The sequence below is a fragment of the Grampus griseus genome (genome assembly GCF_964374135.1).
Source record: "Grampus griseus genome assembly, chromosome: 2".
NCBI classification, from domain to species: domain Eukaryota; kingdom Metazoa; phylum Chordata; class Mammalia; order Artiodactyla; family Delphinidae; genus Grampus; species Grampus griseus.
In genome coordinates this window covers 163,524,267-163,543,763 of record NC_139018.1, presented here as the reverse complement: position 1 = coordinate 163,543,763, position 19,497 = coordinate 163,524,267, and the positions used below count along the sequence as shown (strand labels likewise).

Here is a 19,497-nt window from a genome sequence, read left to right as displayed (position 1 = left end):
CGTGCCCCGGTCCAGGAAGATCCCACATGCTGCGGAGCGACTAGGCTTGTGAGCCATGGCCACTGAGCCTGCGCATCCGGAGCCTGTGCTCCGCAACGGGAGAGGCCACAACAGTGAGAGGCCCGCATACCACCAAAAAAAAAAAAAAAAAAAAAATCCTTCTAGAAGAAGTGAGGTAGGAACCTAAAAGTGGGAATGGAAGGAATAAGAGGTATATCTTTATTATATTGATTCAGTAATTTTAGAAGTGCCCTGTCGTTTCCCTGATTAATTATCAAGTAAAAGGGTTCTTTTATAACGCTAAGAAACATAGACCCCAGGAGAAAGCTTAAATTTGAACAGTCATAGCTGAAAAGAGATAATCTCATTCTAGGGTAGGTGTTCATGCATTTACATCTGAATTGAGGTAGAGCCAAGGATTGATTTTGTTCCTTCATTTCCTGCAGAACTAAAATCCTCTCAGACAGGCCTATGATTTATATGCTCTAGGAGTCATACAGTCTGGGAATGTTACTCTAGAGTTATCCTTGATATCTTTTTCTTATTCCACACCAGTCATTCATCAAGCTCTTTTACTTCTTTCTTTACTAGGTTTCTCATATATTTCAGTCTAGCTCAGTTCAAAGAATGCTTATTGAGTGCCTGTTTGATGCTAGATACTGTGCTCTGAGCATACAAGTAACCCTGTCTCAGATTTCTCATTTTCTAGAAGAGAATACAGCATGATACAAGCAACCATAGAAATGGGTTTAAATACAGAAGCAGTATACAGGAGAGAATTACTCTTCCAGGGAAGGTCAGAAAGACTTGCAAAAGAGGTGATGCTTGAATAGGGTTTTCAAGGATGAGTAGGAGTTCTTCAGAGTAATGGTAGGGGAGCAAAATGTTCTAGCTAGAATGCAAAGCATACAGAAAGACATGAAAGCATAGCACAGTGTAGCCTGGCAGCTACAAGTAGTATTGCTATAGAACAGATGGAGTTTGAGTCAAGGGGTGGTGGAAGATTATCTGTTTTTGCTTTTTTCACTGTCAGGATCTTCATATGCCTAGAGCACCAACTTGTTTTTCTCCATGTCTGTGATTAAAGGCCTGGTCTTTTTTCGGTACTCTGCTAAAGTCTTACCTATCCTATTTGCCACTCCTTGAGACTTTAGCCACTGTATCTTGACACCTAAGTATTTGCGTATAGTGTGTGTCCTCAATCCTCAACTCTCAGTGGAGTGACAACTTTCACTTGTATCTATATGGTCATAGAAGTTTCACAATCAGATTTGCATATAGTAATTTTGAAAATCTTTTGGAGTTAAGGGACTAATATGAAAATAGTGTTAGTACTTTGTTAGTCACAATAATATAATTTACTATGATATCAAATAATTCAGTTCAGCAAGTGTGTTTTTCTGCTCTCTGTCCATGCATAATACTGAGAAAATATACAATGGAAGAAAACAGGAAGAGGATACATCCCTTTCCTATCTGAGAGTAAAGGCTTTACTTAAACATATTTATACTCATGTAGTTTCTGGCTTTCATTAGTTCTCTAAGATAGAGAAATCGTAGATAACTGCTTATTCAGTTTCTTCTGTTCATCATAAAATTTGAAAGCATAAACGCAGAGGAAGACTACTTATTAAATGAATATACTGCTTTAAATAGTTTTTTTAATATTTATTTTATTTTTATTTATTTATTTTCCTTATTTTTTTTGGCTGCATCGGGTCTTAGTTGCAGCATACAGGATCTTCCATTATGGCTTCCTTGCAGCACGCGGGTTTCTCTCTAGTAGTTGTGGCGTGCAGATTTTCTCTTCTCTAGTTGTGGTGCACGGGCTCCAGGGAGCGTGGGCTCTGTAGTTTGCGGCCTGTGGGCTCTCTCTTTGAGGTGTGCAAGCTTAGTAGTTGTGGTGCGCAGGCTTAGTTGCCCCGCAGCATGTGGGATCTTAGTTCCGCAGCCAGGCATTGAACCCGCGTCCCTGAATACACTGCTTTAAATTGAAGTTATGTGGAAAATACCATCAAAGCAAACTGACTTTTATGTTAATTTATTTGTTACTTCTTTTTTCAGGATGCTGGGCAGTTTTATGCTAAATATAAAGAAACAAGATTGAAGGAAAAGGAAGATGCATTGACTAGAGCCGAACTTGAAACACTTCAAAGTGAGTTTTAAACATTTTCTTACTGTATTAACTATATTATATAAAACTGATTATTTAAATTTGGATTTTCCCTTAAATTCAATAGTAATTAAATTTTCTGTGCTTTCTTTGCTACTCTGTAAATGGAGTTACTTGTACTTAATATACTATATGTGGAAAATACTATATTAGTAATTTCTGAACCACCCACAGCTCAATATCAGGAGGGGTAAAATTAACATGGGGTCATATAGTTCCTTTAATCTGAGAGGCATCCAAAATCTAGAAAGTCCTTAAATACTCCAGTGCTGCAGTTGTCATTGATATTTAGTGCTGAGTCTATCCAGTTGATCCCCAGCTTGCTGTATTACAGTAGTAAACAGGAAGCCTGAAAATGTCAATGATTTTTGTTTTGAAAGCCTTTGTTTCGTTTGTATTATTGTTATATAACATGAAAAACCTTGGCTAAAGTGTCAGTATGTTGAAATCTTCCACTGAACACTAAAGACAGCTCTTGCTGATTTTAGGAAAAGTTGAACATACTATTAAGACATTTTACCAGCCCTGGTCTTTTTGTCTAAGTTTGTATATCTACATCTTTCCCACACGTATACGTTCTGTCCCTTTACGTTGCTTCATCTTTATCCAGAGCATTTAACGCTACTTAACTTTAATTTATATATTCATTTTGTTTACTCTCTGGTCCCCCCAATAGAATGTAAGCTTCATGAGGGTAAGGACTTCATCTGTTTTGTTCACTGTTATGACTATCCAAGGACCTTAAAGAGTCCCTGGCACATAGTAGGTTCTCAGTAGGTAATTGTTGACTGAATTCATGGAGGTGAAGTCTATTTTTTAAAAAATTCCAATATGAATGTTTTTGGTTCAGACTTCATTTCTGAATGCTATGCATGGTACCAATCTGGGCACAGAAGACAGTGTAAACACCCTTAATACCTGGTCACTTCACGCCTATAAGTGTATATAAATACACAGCATGTGTAGTTTAGAAAACAACTTGTGTGCTTTAAGGGTATACAGTAAAAGCTTTTCTGCAGCGCATAGAAGTCATTTAGCCAAATCAAACTGGAAAAGAGCAACTGTGGTATTAGTATACCACGCATTCAGTTCACACTTTCAGTATATACAGAAAAATGGTCATGGCCATTTCCCTTCATATACTGAAAGTCTAGCTTTCTGTCTTTACCCTGACGCTGACCGTGGTTTGAGAATAGAGGAGAATTATGTTCTCTCCAAACCCAAAGAGTACACTGCTACTACCTAAATATGTGACTCTGAGGATTTTACTTTCCTCATCTGTCAGAAAAACATGTTGGACTAGATGATCCCAGTATTAGTTTTCTATTTTTGCGCTAACAAATGGCCACAAATTTAGTGGCTTAAACACAAATGTATTCTCTTATAGTTGTATGGCTCAGAGTCTGACATGAGTCTCGCTGGGCTAAAATCAAGGTTATCAAGCAAGGCTGCATTCCTTTTCCAGCTTCTAGAGGCCTTCCACACTCCTTGGATCTTGGCCCCCTTCCTCTTTCTTCAGATCCAGCAATGTTTCATCTCTCTGACTCTTCTGTTGTCACATCTCTGGCTGATCATAACTGGGAAAAGTTCTCTGCTTTTAAGGACTTGTGATTATATTGGGCCAACTTGGATAATTCAAGATAGTCTCCTATCTCAAGCTTAATCACATGTACAAAGTCTCTTTTGCCATGTAAGGTAAAATATTCCCAGGTCTGGGGATTAGAACATGGTCATGGTTAGGGGACCATTTTTTGCCTTATACAACCTTCAGGTGTCTGGGCAGCTTTAGAACAGGGACTTTCTTTTTCATCTTTGTGTCTGCAGCATTGAATATAGTGTCCTGGCACAGAGTAAATGTTTAATAAATGGATGAATGACTAAATATATGAATTAATATAATCCATGAATATTAATGAGCGTTAATATTAGTGAAGAAGAAAACCAACTTACGGTTACCGGAGGGAAAGGGGTGGGGAGGGATAAATTGGGAGATTGGGATTGACATATACACACTGCTCTATATAAAACAGATAATAAGGACCTACTGTTTAGCACAGGGAACTCTTCTCAATACTCTGTAATGACCTATATGGGAAAAGAATCTAAAGAAGAGTGGATATATGTATATGTATAGCTGATTCACTTTGCTGTACAGCAGAAACTAACACAGCATTTTAAATCAATCCTCCAATAAAAAAATAAAAGTTTCAACAGTTACAAACACAAAATAATATTCAGATAAACTATATCATTGTTTAAAGCAGACTTCTGTTTAAGAGGGAAAGTTTAGGATGTTAGAGAATTACGTATTAAGGTTGACTGATGTGTGTTTTGCAGAGCAGGGTAAGGGTGGACAAATGATTATTATTGTTATATTAAACCAAAGATTGAAACAGAAGTTGATGTTAGAGCAATTGTTGAAATAGTTTTAATGAAATTGAATAAATCAATGAATAAATGAAACTTTAAATGTAATTTTTATATAATTGTTACTTTTAAGTAAAACTGTTACATAAAAATTTTCTAAGCCTTTTAAGACTAGTCAAAAGGAGCAGGGGGAAGGGGCTTCCCTGGTGGTGCAGTGGTTGAGAGTCTGCCTGCCGATGCAGGGGACACGAGTTCGTGCCCTGGTCCTGGAAGATTCCACATGCCGCGGAGCGGCTGGGCCCGTGAGCCATGGCCGCTGAGCCTGCGCGTCCGGAGCCTGTGCTCTGCAACGGGAGAGGCCACAACAGTGAGAGGCCCGCGTACCGCAAAAAAAAAAAAAAAAAAAGAAAGGAGGGGGGGAAATGACATTTACAAGAAAAGAGAAAAATAGCAAACTAAACCAAAATTTACCAGAGGCAGTATGAATACACTAATTTCATTGCTTTCATAGTCATGTTTTCATGACTATTTTTCCAAAATTGTTTAGAGACTTTTGTTCTGCCTGAGAATTTGATAATAATTCTCAAGCAGATTTGATAATGCTCTTTTAAAAAAATTTTTTTTATTTTTATTTTTAAATTGAAGTAGAGTTGTTTTACAATGTTTCAGTTATACAGCAAAGTTATTCAGCTACACATATACATACATGTCTATTCTTTTTAAGATTCTTTTCCATTACAGGTTATTATAAGGTATTTAATACAGTTCCTTGTGCTATACAGTAGGTCCTTGTTGTTTATCTATTTTATATATAGAGGTGTATATCTGTTCATCTCAAAGACCAAATTTATCCCTCTCTCTCTTTCCCCCCGCTAACTGTAAGTTTTTCTATGTCTGGGAGTCTCTTTCTGTTTTGTAAATAAGTTCATTTGTATCATTTTCTTTAGATTCCACATATAAGTGGTATCATATGATATTCGTTATAATAATTTGTTATTATTTAATAAAAATATTGTGTAAAGAAACATTAATTTAAAAATAGGTAAATATCTGAAAACTCTGTATGCCAGCAAAAATGTGTGATAGTCTTCTAAAAAGGTGGAAAATTCATTACTAGCTTATGGTTTCTTGAAACTGAAAATGAGGAAATTAAATGCCAGAAACTTTATTAAAAACAATACTCATCCTAGGCTCTGAGTAATAAGACTTCTGTCGCTCATGTTTTGATATCAGTAGTATATTTAGAAAAGGTGATGGTATCAACATTAAGAATGTTAAAGAACAGTCACATTACTCTTAATAACGTCAAAAGCTGTCATGTATTTTTAAATGTAGTCTCTAATGGTTACATGCAAAGAATCTTTTAATTAATTTTGTTAACTTCATTACAGTGTTCTACATTGTATACTTTAGAACTAATACATAAAGGCCCCAGATCCCCCAGTGTGCATTTCATTTGCCCCCATCCTTCTTAATTTTAAAGACCATCATTGGAATACTGAGTTCATAATAACATTTCCATCTGCTTAATTGAGTAAATTCATCTCATGCAGATTAACAATAGCTATTTTATGCTGCCTGTTTTTCATGACCTAATTGCTAATCTGCCCTCAAGTCTATTTGCTTTACTGCTGAGATTGTGCAGAGTCCTCTAAGAGCTACACTAGAACTACACTGAGTAGGGTGTGGTGGTGTTACTTGCTGAAATGGTATTTTAGGGGGGAAATCTGAAAAAAGGGTAATTTCTTAAAAATAAATATCTTTCTCCTGGGAAGTCTTTATGGAAAAAAATGTGATGATTTATTTGGAAATTTTTGAGCATTTCTTTCTTTATTATAAACTTTTAATCAATTTTATGTTTTAGGTTTAAATCCAAGTTGAATATTTATAAATATAAGACTTTTTCAGTGTTAATAATATTTTTATACATTCTCTAATTGTATGAGTTTTAATCTAAGTCAATAGATGTGAGTTCTAAGTACTATAATGAAACAGCCCATATTGTGAATGGAAAAAAATGAGTTATTTTATGAAGAAATTGATTGTAAAGGTTAAAATTTGAATAGAGAAAAGAGGGGAGGAAGGGTCGAAGGAAAACACAATATTTCCCTTTTTTACTGTGTACTTTATATGAGTTAAGAACAAAAGCAAAATCAAATAATCAAAACCCTACTGTCAAGTACTTCTTTTTTGTCTACAGAGATAATCATTCCAGACATTATATTTTTCTTCTTGTTGTGTGGTCCCCACTCCATGCCCCAGTGATAGCCTAAGTAGGGGTGCCAAAGGGACAGTAAGAACATGGTAGACAGAATATATCTCTTTAGGGTGGCAGGATGGGAAAACATTCACCTTCCCTAAGGTAATGGAAGACTGGTTTTCTAGAAAACTTAGGTTCATGAGGAAAGGAGTTGCTAGTGCTGATTTGTAAGCTAATTCAGGGGTTAATGGAGAAGGAGGACAAAGGAGGTAGGGCAGATGTAATCCCAATGGGTTCGAACATTTTTCCTTTGGTAATATAGGGTGCTCATGGATGGGAGATTACTCTCTGAGATAATTTATGAAAAGGCATATGACACATCGCTAGCTCCAGTACATTTGGAAACATGACCAAATAGAAACTCTGTACCTTAACTTATTATATAGTAAAACCTGATAGGAGCCCTAGCCCCAAGAGTTTATATGTAGGCAAAGAATATCTTTAAAATAGTATTATTTCCTACGTACTTTGTTCTAATAACAATGGAATGTGAATTTTTAAAATCATATAGCTCAAATACAAATTACAGTTGCCTCGGTATTTCATAATCATAATGCTGTGATGCTTAAATATAATGCAATCTCAGTTTTCTCACTGAAATGATTCAGAAAAGCATTTATTCAATTTAATATATAAACAATTATGGCTATAGATTAACTGGTCAAATTTCAACTAAAATTTTACTTACTAATCTGGAAATGAGTACCTATTTAATGTAACTGTATATAAAATGATACATCACTTTATAAGATCCATGCAGGCAGGTATTTTCGTCTCTCTTGTCTATAGTCATAACCCCAGCACCTAGAATAATGCCAGGCATGTGGTAGCTCCTCAGTAACTATTAATTGAATGAATTAATGAATTTAGAAATACCGTATTGCTCTTTTCTACTTCATACTTCTTAAAGCAATTTATTTAAACTCTTCAGTAACATTTTTGACAGGAGGATTCTTGTCATCAGTAAAACTACTTTTTGAGTCATCAACACAGAGTAAATCATCTTTATTTCCATATATAATGAGGTATGATCTTTTTGATTCCATGTATGAGACTGACAGTGAAAATTTTATTCCAAGTCACAATTCATCTAATATTAGGATTTTTTCCTTTTTTTTAAATATATGATTGTTACAATAAAACCAATGTATTGCTTTATCCCCTCAATAATTTTCATTGTGGTAAAATATACATAACAAAATTTACCATCTTAACCATTTCTAAGTACAGCAGAGTTCAGTGGTATTAAATATATTCATAATGTACAACCATTACCCCCCTCCATCTCCCATAGCTGTTTTCATCTTGCAAAACTGAAACTGTACCCGTTAAATAATAACTCCCCATTCTCACCTCCACCCACCCTGTGGCAACCACTGTTCTGTGATTTCAGCTACTCTAAGTATCTCACATAAGTCTAATCATACAGTATTTATCTTTTTGTGATTGGCTTATTTCACTTTGCATAATGTCCTCAAGATTCATCCATGTTGTGGCATATGTCAGAATTTCCTTCCTTTTTAAGGCTGAATAATATTCCATTGTATGTATATACCACATTTTGTTTATCCATTCATCTGTCAATGAACACTTGGGTTGCTTCCACTTTTTAGCTGTTGTGCATACTACTACTGTGAACTTGGGTGTACAGATATCTCTTTGAGTCCCTGGTTTCAGCTCTTCTGGATATATATCCAGAAGTGGAATTGCTGGATCATATGATAATTCTATTTTTACTTTTTTTTAGGAACCTCCATAATGTTTTCCATAGCACTGTACCATTTTACATTCTCAGCAACAGTGCACAGAGTTCCAATTTCTCCATATCCTTGCCAACGCTTTTTATTTTCTGGGGATTTTGTGTGTGTGTGTGTGTGTTTCCTATAGCCATCCTATTGCGTGTTTCTTTGGAGAAATTACTATTCAAGCCCTGTACCCAATTTTGAATCAGATTGTTCGTTGTTGAGTTTTAGAAGTTTTCTATATATTCTGTATATTATTCCTTATCAGATACATGATTTGCAAATATTTTCTCCTATTATATGGGTTGCCTTTTTACTCTGTTGATATTCTCTTTTGATGCACAAAATTTTTTAATCTTAATGAAGTCTAATTTGTCTATTTTTTCTTTCATTGCCTGTGCCTTTGGTGTCATATCAAAGAAATCATTGCCAAATCCATTGTCATGAAGCTTTTGCCCTATATTTTCTTGGAAGACCTTTAGAGTTTTAGTTCTTAGACTTAGGTAATTGATCCATTTTGAGTTAGTTTTTATATATGGTGTTGGGTAAGGGTCCAACTTCTTTATTTTCACATGGTATCTAGCTTTCCCAGCACCATTTGCCTAACTGTTGCTATTTTTGTTTTAATTTTTCTTTTTTTTTAATTTTGGCTGGGCCGTGCAGCTTGTAGCATCTCAGTTCCCTGACCAGGGATTGAACCCGGGTCACAGCAGTGAAAGCGCCAAATACTAACCACTAGACCACCAGGGAACTCCCGTGAACTGTTGCTTTTCTATTTAACTTTTTACTTTGAAATAATTATAGATTCATAGGAAGTTGCAAAGATAGTACAGAGAGGTCCCATGTACCCTCCTCTCAGTTTCCCCCATTGGTTATCTTATATAAGTATAGTATAATATCAAAACTAGGAACTGACATTGATAGAAAATGTATGTATAGTTCTCTGCCATTTTATCACATGCTTATATTAATGTAGCCACCACCCCAGTTATCCCCTACTGCTTTATCATCACAACCATCACCTTCTCCCATCCCCCCATTATCCCTAACACCTGGCAATTACTAATCTATTTTTCATCTGTCTAACATTGTAATTTTGACTGTATGATTTAGAGAATGTGAATTCGAGAACCATACAGTGTGTGACCTTTTGAGACTGGCTTTTTTCACTCATTGTATTGCCTTTGGGATTTATCCAAGTTGTTCCGTGTGTCAGTAATTCATTTCCTTTTATTAATGAATAATATTCCATAGTATGGATGTACCACCGTTTGTTTAACCATTCACCTATTGTGGGACATTTTGGTGGTTTATGGTTTTTGACTGTTACAAATAAGGCTGCTATGAACAGTCATATGTAAATTTTTGTGTGAACCCAGAAGTGTAATTGCTGGGTCATATGATAAGTTTATGTTTAGAGTTTTAAGAAATTGCCAAACTATTTTCCAGAGTTCCCGTACCATGTTATACTCCTACCAGCGTTGTATGAGAGATTTAGTCTCTTTGCAGCCTCACCAGAATTTGATATTCTCACTATTTTTTATTTTAGCTATTCTGATAAGGTGTGTAGAGATATCTCACCATGGTCTTAACTTGCATTTTCCTAATGGATAGGGATGTTGAAACATCTTTTCACGTGCTTATTTGCCACGTGTATATCGTCTCCAGTAAAATCTTTCTTCATGCCTTTGGCTTGTTTTCTAATTGGATTTTTATTTTTACTATTGAGTTTTAAGAATCCTTCATATATATGTTCTAGATATGATTCCTCTTTTATTTTTTTTTATTTATTTTTTTTTAACATCTTTATTGGGGTATAATTGCTTTACAATGGTGTGTTAGTTTCTGCCTTATAACAAAGTGAATCAGCCATACATATACATATGTTCCCATATCTCTTCCCTCTTGCGTCTCCCTCCCTCCCACCCTCCCTATCCCACCCCTCCAGGCTGTCACAAAGCACCGAGCCAATATCCCTGTGCCATGCAGCTGCTTCCCACTAGCTATCTACCTTACTACGTTTGTTAGTGTGTATATGTCCATGACTCTCCCTCGCCCCGTCACAGCTCACCCTTCCCCCTCCCCATAACCTCAAGTCCGTTCTCTAGGAGGTCTGCGTCCTTATTCCTGCCCCACCCCCAGGTTCTTCATGACATTTTTTTTTTCTTAAATTCCATATATATGTGTTAGCATACGGTATTTGTCTTTTTCTTTCTGACTTACTTCACTGTGTATAACAGACTCTAGGTCTATCCACCTCATTACAAATAGCTCAATTTCGTTTCTTTTTATGGCTGAGTAATATTCCATTGTATATATGTGCCACATCTTCTTTATCCATTCATCCGATGATGGGCACTTAGGTTGTTTCCATCTCCAGGCTATTGTAAATAGAGCTGCAATGAACATTTTGGTACATGACAAATGACAATGGAGACACAACGACCCAAAACCTGTGGTATGCAGCAAAAGCAGTTCTAAGGGGGAAGTTTATAGCAATACAAGCCCACCTTAAGAAGCAGGAAACATCTAGAATAAACAACCTAACCTTGCACCTCAAGCAATTAGAGAAAGAAGAACAAAAAAACGCCAAAGCTAGCAGAAGGAAAGAAATCATAAAAATCAGATCAGAAATAAATGAAAAAGAAATGAAGGAAACAATAGCAAAGATCAATAAAACTAAAAGCTGGTTCTTTGAGAAGATAAACAAAATAGATAAACCACTAGCCAGACTCATCAAGAAAAAAAGGGAGAAGACTCAAATCGATAGAATTAGAAATGATTCCTCTTTTAGATATGTGGTTTACAAATATGAAATCTTGATTATTGCAGCTCTACAATAATCTCAAAATTAGGTAGAGTGATTCTTCCCACTTTCTTCTTCTTTTCAAAATGTTTTAGTTATTCTAGTTCCTTTGCCTTTCCGTGTAAGTTTTAGGGTAATCTTGTGTGTATCTACAAAAAAATCTTGCTGGAATTTTGATACGAATTACGTTAAACTTGTATATCAATTTGGGGAGGATTGACCTATTTACTGTGTTGAATATATCTCTTCATTTATTTATAGCTTCATTAATTTCTTTGGTGTTTTGTAGTTTTTAGCTTACAAATCATGTATGTATCTTCTTAGATTTACATCTGTTTCTTTTTTTTTTTTTTTGAGTGATTAAATGGTATTGGGTTTTTAATTTCAGTCTCCAAATGTTTACTTTAAGTAAAGAAATTCAGTTGAATTTTGTATGTAGATATTGTATCCTGCACCTTTTCAGATTTACTTATTAGTTCTAGGAATTTTTATGTAGATTCTTTGCATTTTCTATGTAGATAGTCATGTCAGTATGACAATAGGGATAATTTTATTTTTTTCCTTTTTAATTTGTATGCATTTTGTTTCCTTTTCATGCCATATTTTGCTATCTAGAACTTCCAGAACTATGTTGAACATGAGTGGGGAGACAGGGCATCCTTCCTCTGTTCTAAACCTTAGGGGGGAAGCATTTAGTGTTATACCATTAAGTAGGGTGTTAGCTGTATGGGTTTTTTTTGTTGTTGTTGTTGTTGTTTAACATCTTTATTGGGGTATAATTGCTTTACAATGGTGTGTTAGTTTCTGCTTTATAACAAAGTGAATCAGATATACATATACATATGTTCCCATATCTCTTCCCTCTTGCGTCTCCCTCCCTCCCACCCTCCCTATCCCACCCCTCCAGGCGGTCACAAAGCATCGAGCCGATATCCCTGTGCCATGTGGCTGCTTCCCACTAGCTATCTACCTTACGTTTGTTAGTGTATATATGTCCATGACTCCCTCTCGCTCTGTCACAGCTCACCCTTCCCCCTCCCCATATCCTCAAGTCTGTTCTCCAGTAGGTCTGTGTCTTTATTCCTGTCTTACCCCTAGGTTCTTCATGACATTTTTTTTTTCTTAAATTCCATATATATGTGTTAGCATACAGTATTTGTCTTTTTCTTTCTGACTTACTTCACTCTGTATGACAGACTCTAGATCTATCCACCTCATTACAAATAGCTCAATTTCGTTTCTTTTTATGGCTGAGTAATATTCCATTGTATATACGTGCCACATCTTCTTTATCCATTCATCCGATGATGGGCACTTTGGTTGTTTCCATCTCCGGGCTATTGTAAATAGAGCTGCAATGAACATTTTGGTACGTGACTCTTTTTGAATTTTTGTTTTCTCAGGGTATATGCCCAGTAGTGGGATTGCTGGGTTATATGGTAGTTCTATTTGTAGTTTTTGAAGGAACCTGCATACTGTTCTCCATAGTGGCTGAACCAATTCACATTCCCACCAGCAGTGCAAGAGTGTTCCCTTTTCTCCACACCCTCTCCAGCATTTATTGTTTCTAGATTTTTTGATGATGACCATTCTGACTGGTGTGAGATGATATCTCATTATAGTTTTGATTTGCATTTCTCTAATGATTAATGATGTTGAGCATTCTTTCATGTGTTTGTTGGCAGTCTGTATATCTTCTTTGGAGAAATGTCTATTTAGGTCTTCTGCCCATTTTTGGATTGGGTTGTTTGTTTTCTTGTTATTGAGCTGCATGAGCTGCTTGTAAATTTTGGAGATTAATCCTTTGTCAGTTGCTTCATTTGCAAATATTTTCTCCCATTCTGAGGGTTGTCTTTTGGTCTTGTTTATGGTTTCCTTTGCTGTGCAAAAGCTTTGAAGTTTCATTAGGTCCCATTTGTTTATTTTTGTTTTTATTTCCATTTCTCTAGGACGTGGGTCAGAAAGGATCTTGCTGTGATTTATGTCATAGAGTGTTCTGCCTATGTTTTCCTCTAAGAGTTTGATAGTTTCTGGCCTTACATTTAGGTCTTTAATCCATTTTGAGCTTATGTTTGTGTATGGTGTTAGGGAGTGATCTAATCTCATACTTTTACATGTATCTGTCCAGTTTTCCCAGCACCACTTATTGAAGAGGCTGTCCTTTCTCCACTGTACATTCCTGCCACCTTTATCAAGGATAAGGTGTCCATATGTGCGTGGGTTTATATCTGGGCTTTCTATCCTGTTCCATTGATCTATCTTTCTGTTTTTGTGCCAGTACCATACTGTCTTGATTACTGTAGCTTTGTAGTATAGTCTGAAGTCAGGGAGCCTGATTCCTCCAGCTCCATTCTCAAGATTGCTTTGGCTATTCAGGGTCTTTAGTGTTTCCATACAAATTGCGAAATTTTTTGTTCTAGTTATGTGAAAAATGCCAGTGGTAGTTTGATAGGGATTGCATTGAATCTGTAGATTGCTTTGGGTAGTAGAGTCATTTTCACAATGTTGATTCTTCCAATCCAAGAACATGGTATATCTCTCCATCTGTTTGTATCATCTTTAATTTCTTTCATCAGTGTCTTATAATTTTCTGCATACAGGTCTTTTGTCTCCTTAGGTAGGTTTATTCCTAGATATTTTATTCTTTTTGTTGCAATGGTAAATGGGAGTATTTTCTTGATTTCACTTTAAGATTTTTCATCATGAGTATATAGGAAAGCCAGAGATTTCTGTGCATTAATTTTGTATCCTGCTACTTTACCAAATTCATTAATTAGCTCTAGTAGTTTTCTGGTAGCATCTTTAGGATTCTCTATGTATAGTATCATGTCATCTGCAAACAGTGACAGCTTTACTTCTTCTTTTCCGATTTGGATTCCTTTTATTTCCTTTTCTTCTCTGATTGCTGTGGCTAAAACTTCCAAAACTATATTGAATAAGAGTGGTGGGAGTGGACAACCTTGTCTTCTTCCTGATCTTAGTGGAAATGCTTTCAGTTTTTCACCATTGAGGATGATGTTGGCTGTGGGCTTGTCATATATGGCCTTTATTATGTTGAGGAAAGTTCCCTCTATGCCTACTTTCTGCAGAGTTTTTATCATAAATGGGTGTTGAATTTTGTCAAAAGCTTTCTCTGCATCAATTGAGATGATCATATGGTTTTTCTCCTTCAATTTGTTAATATGGTGTATCACATTGATAGATTTGCGTATATTGAAGAATCCTTGCATTCCTGGAATAAACCCCACTTGATCATGGTGTATGATCCTTTTAATGTGCTGTTGGATTCTGTTTGCTAGTATTCTGTTGAGGATTTTTGCATCTATGTTCATCAGTGATATTGGCCTGTAGTTTTCTTTCTTTGTGACATCCTTGTCTGGTTTTGGTATCAAGGTGATGGTGGCCTCGTAGAAGGAATTTGGGAGTGTTCCTCCCTCTGCTATATTTTGGAAGAGTTTGAGAAGGATAGGTGTTAGCTCTTCTCTAAATGTTTGATAGAATTCGCCTGTGAAGCCATCTGGTCCTGGGCTTTTTGTTGGAAGATTTTTAATCACAGTTTCAATTTCAGTGCTTGTGATTGGTCTGTTCATATTTTCTATTTCTTCCTGATTCAGTCTTGGCAGGTTGTGCATTTCTAAGAATTTGTCCATTTCTTCCAGGTTGTCCATTTTATTGGCATAGAGTTGCTTGTAGTAGTCTCTCATGATCTTTTGTATTTCTGCAGTGTCAGTTGTTACTTCTCCTTTTTCATTTCTAATTCTATTGATTTGAGTCTTCTCCCTTTTTTTCTTGATGAGTCTGGCTAGTGGTTTATCTATTTTGTTTATGTTCTCAAAGAACCAGCTTTTAGTCTTATTGATCTTTGCTATCATTTCCTTCATTTCTTTTTCATTTATTTCTGATCTGATTTTTATGATTTCTTTCCTTCTGCTAGCTTTGGGGGTTTTTTGTTCTTCTTTCTCTAATTGCTTTAGGTGCAAGGTTAGGTTGTTTATTCTAGATGTTTCCTGCTTCTTAAGGTGGGCTTGTATTGCTATAAACTTCCCCCTTAGAACTGCTTTTGCTGCATCCCATGGGTTTTGGGTCGTTGTGTCCCCATTGTCATTTGTTTCTAGGTATTTTTTTTATTTCCTCTTTGATTTCTTCAGTGATCACTTCATTATTAAGTAGTGTATTTTTTAGCCTCTATGTGTTTGTATTTTTTACAGATTTTTTCCTGTAATTGATATCTAGTCTCATGGCGTTGTGGTTGGAAAAGATACTTGATACAATTTCAATTTTCTTCAATTTACCAAGCCTTGATTTGTGACCCAAGATATGATCTATCCTGGAGAATGTTCCATGAGCACTTGAGAAAAATGTGTATTCTGTTGTTTTTGGATGGAATGTCCTATAAATATCAATTAAGTCCATCTTGTTTAATGTATCATTTAAAGCTTGTGTTTCCTTATTTATTTTCATTTTGGATGATCTGTCCATGGGTGAAATTGGGGTGTTAAAGTCCCCTACTATGAATGTGTTACTGTCGATTTTCCCTTTTATGGCTGTTAGTATTTGCCTTATGTATTGAGGTGCTAGCTGTATGTTTTTTATAGATGCCCTATATGAAGTTAAGGAAGTTTCCCTCTGTTCCTAGTTTTCTGAGTTTTTAATCATGACTGGGTGTTGAATTTTGTTAAATTTTTGTTACATTTTTTTCATCAATTAATATGATCTTGTGATATTTCCTCTTTGGCCTGTTAATGTTGTGGATTACACTGATTGAATTTTGAATATGGAACCACACTTGCACCCCCCCGCAGTAAATACCATGATGGTATATAATTCTTTTTATATATTGCTGAATTCTCTTTGCACATATTTTGTGAAGGATTTTTGCATCTATATTCATGAGAGATACTGGTCTATAGTTTTCTCTTTTTGTACTGTCTTTGTATGATTTCAGTATCAGGGTGCCCCCATATAATGAATTGGGAAGTCTTCTCTTCTATTTTCTGAAAGAAGCTGTGTAGAATTGGTGTTAATTCTTTAAACATTTGGTAGAATTCTCTAGTGAAGCCATCTAAGCCTGGATATTTCTTTTTGGCAGTTTTTAAATTATAAATTAAATTTCCTTTATAAATACAAGGCTATTCAAATATCTTATTTCATATATCTATTTAATGATTGAATTAAGGTAGTTTGTATTTTTCAAGCAGTTGGTCAGCTTCACCCAAATTGTCAAATTTGTGTGTTTAGCGTTGTTCACTTTATTATCCTTTTGATATCTGCATGTCCTGTGGTGATTTCTCCAGTTTCAGTGCTAAAATACTGCTAACTTCTGTTTTCTCACTTTTTTGGTCAGTTTTCCAGATGTATATCAGTTTTATTGATCTTTTCAAAGATCCAGTTCCTTGTTTCATTGATTTTTCTCTATTGCTTTTCTTTTCAGTTTCATTGATTTTTGTTCTCATTTTTATTATTTTCTTTCTTCTGCTTGCTTTGGGCATCTTTTGGGTAAATTCCTTTGCTCTGAATTCTATTTACCTGATATTAATTAGCTACTCCTGCTTTCTTTTGATTAATGTTTTGATTAATTTGTAGTAAGTTTCTTGTAGATAGCATATACATAGGTCCTGGTTTTTCATCCACTGTACCAATCTTTATCTTTTAATTGGTGTATTTAGACTATTTGCCTGTAATGTAGTTATTGATATATTAGGGCTTAAGTGTGCCATTTTATTTTTTGTTTTCTATTTGTTCTGTTTTCTTCTTTCTGCTTTCTTGTGTAGGTTACTCGAATGATTTTCTTTTTAGAATTCCATTTGAATTTATCTATAGTGTTGTTGTTGTTGTTTTTTTTTTTTTTGCGGTACGCGGGCCTCTCACTGTCGTGGCCTCTCCCCTTGTGGAGCACAGACTCTGGACGCGCAGGCTCAGCGGCCATGGCTCATGGCGCAGCTGCTCCACAGCATGTGGGATCCTCCCAGACCGGGGCATGAAGCCGTGTCCCCTGCATCGGCAGGTGGACTCTCAACCACTGCGCCACCAGGGAAGCCCTATAGTGTTTTTTTAATATATTATTTTGTATAGCGTTTTTAGTGGGTGCTCTAGGTATTATGTTATATATACATAACTTATTACAATCTACTGGTGTAAACAATTTACCATTTCAAGTGATATATAGAAACATTACCTCACTTTACATCCATTTATGTCTCCCACTTATAACTGTCTTAAATATTTTCTCTACATATATTGAATGTTTTAATTTCCATTCAGCTGTCAGATATAACATAGAAAACTCAAGAGGAGGAGGAAAATCTATTGTATTTACCCATATTTTTACTCTTGTTCTTTCTCCTTCCAGCTATTTTAAGATTTTTTTCTTTTATGATTTCCTTTCTGTTCAGATAACTAGCCATTATTATCAGATAGGTCTGCTGGTAACAGATTCTCTTAGTTTTCCTTCATCTGCAGAGGTCTTGGTTTCCCCTTTATTCCTGAAGGATATTTTCACTGAATATGGAATTTTGAGTTGACAGTTGTTTGCATTTTGCACTTGAAAAATGTGCCAAATTCAGTTAGCATACTTCTCAGTTCTGGTATTTCTATTTGGTTCTTCTGTATATCTTCTGTTTCTTTGCTGTTGACTTTTTATTTCTTCCTCTGTTTTAAGAATGTGTACTATTGCTTGTCAGACCATTTTTATATGCTGTGTTAAAATCCTAGGCGGATAATTTGGATGTCTCTTTCATCTGTTGGCATCTATTGATTATCTTTTTCATTCAAATAGAGATATTCTTGGTTCTTGGTATGATGAGTGACTTTTTTTTTATTAAAACTTGGACATTTCAGGTATTACAAGACTCTGGATCTTATTTAAATCCTCTATTTTACCTGGTGTTCTCTAACAAAGCCTAGCAGTGGAAAGGGGAGGGCTGCTGCCCTGTTACAGTCAGGTAGGAGTGGAATTCCAGGTTCCCTTCATGACATGTATTACAGCTGAGGGGGAGGCTGGTTGTGAATCCTTTCAGGGTTGGGTGGGTGTGGGTGCTCTTGCTTGCCAGTAAGTAGGTCTCCACTTACCCCAGCCTTACTGCTCGCCACCTGGCCTCCTCTGACATTGTGGGGGGCAGGGGTGCCTCAGCTGGACAGTTGTGAAAGCCCTGATTGCCCTCTAGGCTTCCTCTGAAACCACCCTGGCAGGGAGGAGGAGGGACACCTCATTATTCCAAATCTACTATCCCTGGGTAGATTTGGAAACCCAGACTACCAACTTAGTGTCTGCTGTTCCCACATGGGAAGGGGGATCCACATCACCTCTCAGCAGACATGAAAGCTTGGCTTCTTACACAGCCTTCTCCCACATCACCCTGAGGTTGGGGTGCCTCATTACAGCCTCACTATGGCAGAAGTCTAGGCTTCCCACTAGCCTTCGCTGGCATAGGGGTGGGGTGTGGCCATAGTTTTTTCTGTGTTGTTTGCCTGAAGTAGATCGGTTATTATCTAAAAGTTTATCTTGATATGCTGCTGCTTTTCTGGTCCTTTTGGCTGGAAAGAGAAAGCTTTTTAAATTTTTTAATATTACCATTATTATTTCTGTGCCTTTCAGTGTTTTTAGGCTGCAAGCCTCCCTGGGACCAAGTCTGGGATATATGAGGCTGTAAGAAACCCAGGGAAGTTACCACCTTGGTGCTCATTGGGTCCTGCCATTCCTAGTTGGTCTGTCTTCTCTCCAACATTCAGATTATTCTTCTGTTTGTTTCATATATAACATTTAGAATTTTTAGTTTTTCTTAGTGAGAGGACTATGAAAAAGTACTTCTTCATTTTTCCAGGAGTGGAAGTTTTGTATTATTTTTTTAAGTGATTTTTTTAAATGCATATTTTAAAAGATTCAGATACTTGCAATTGTGATCAACACCCCAGAAATAAACCAAATTTATTTGCTTCCTTTTTATAACTGATTCTCTATAAGCAACCAAAACTACATTCTAGTTTATGTGTATTTTCCCTTAGCAATAATTTGTTGCTCAAAATAAAGAAATTGTGAAAAATTGAGTAATATGACCAACTTCATAAGGAATCTTTTTTTTTTTTAAATTTGGCTGCATTGGGTCTTCATTGCTGCACGTGGGCTTTCTCTGGTTGCAGCGAGCAGGGCTGT

General features: G+C 36.0%; 1 protein-coding gene across 1 annotated transcript in view; it reads left to right on the top strand.

Annotated features, from left to right (window-relative positions):
* Window positions 1-19,497, top strand: part of DNAJC1 (DnaJ heat shock protein family (Hsp40) member C1) — a 207,622-nt gene that overhangs the window by 98,082 nt on the left and 90,043 nt on the right. Inside the window, exon 7 of the mRNA XM_082648592.1 lies at window positions 2,065-2,155. Coding sequence (XP_082504718.1) covers window positions 2,065-2,155 — 91 coding nt within the window. The remainder of the gene's footprint in view (window positions 1-2,064; window positions 2,156-19,497) is intronic.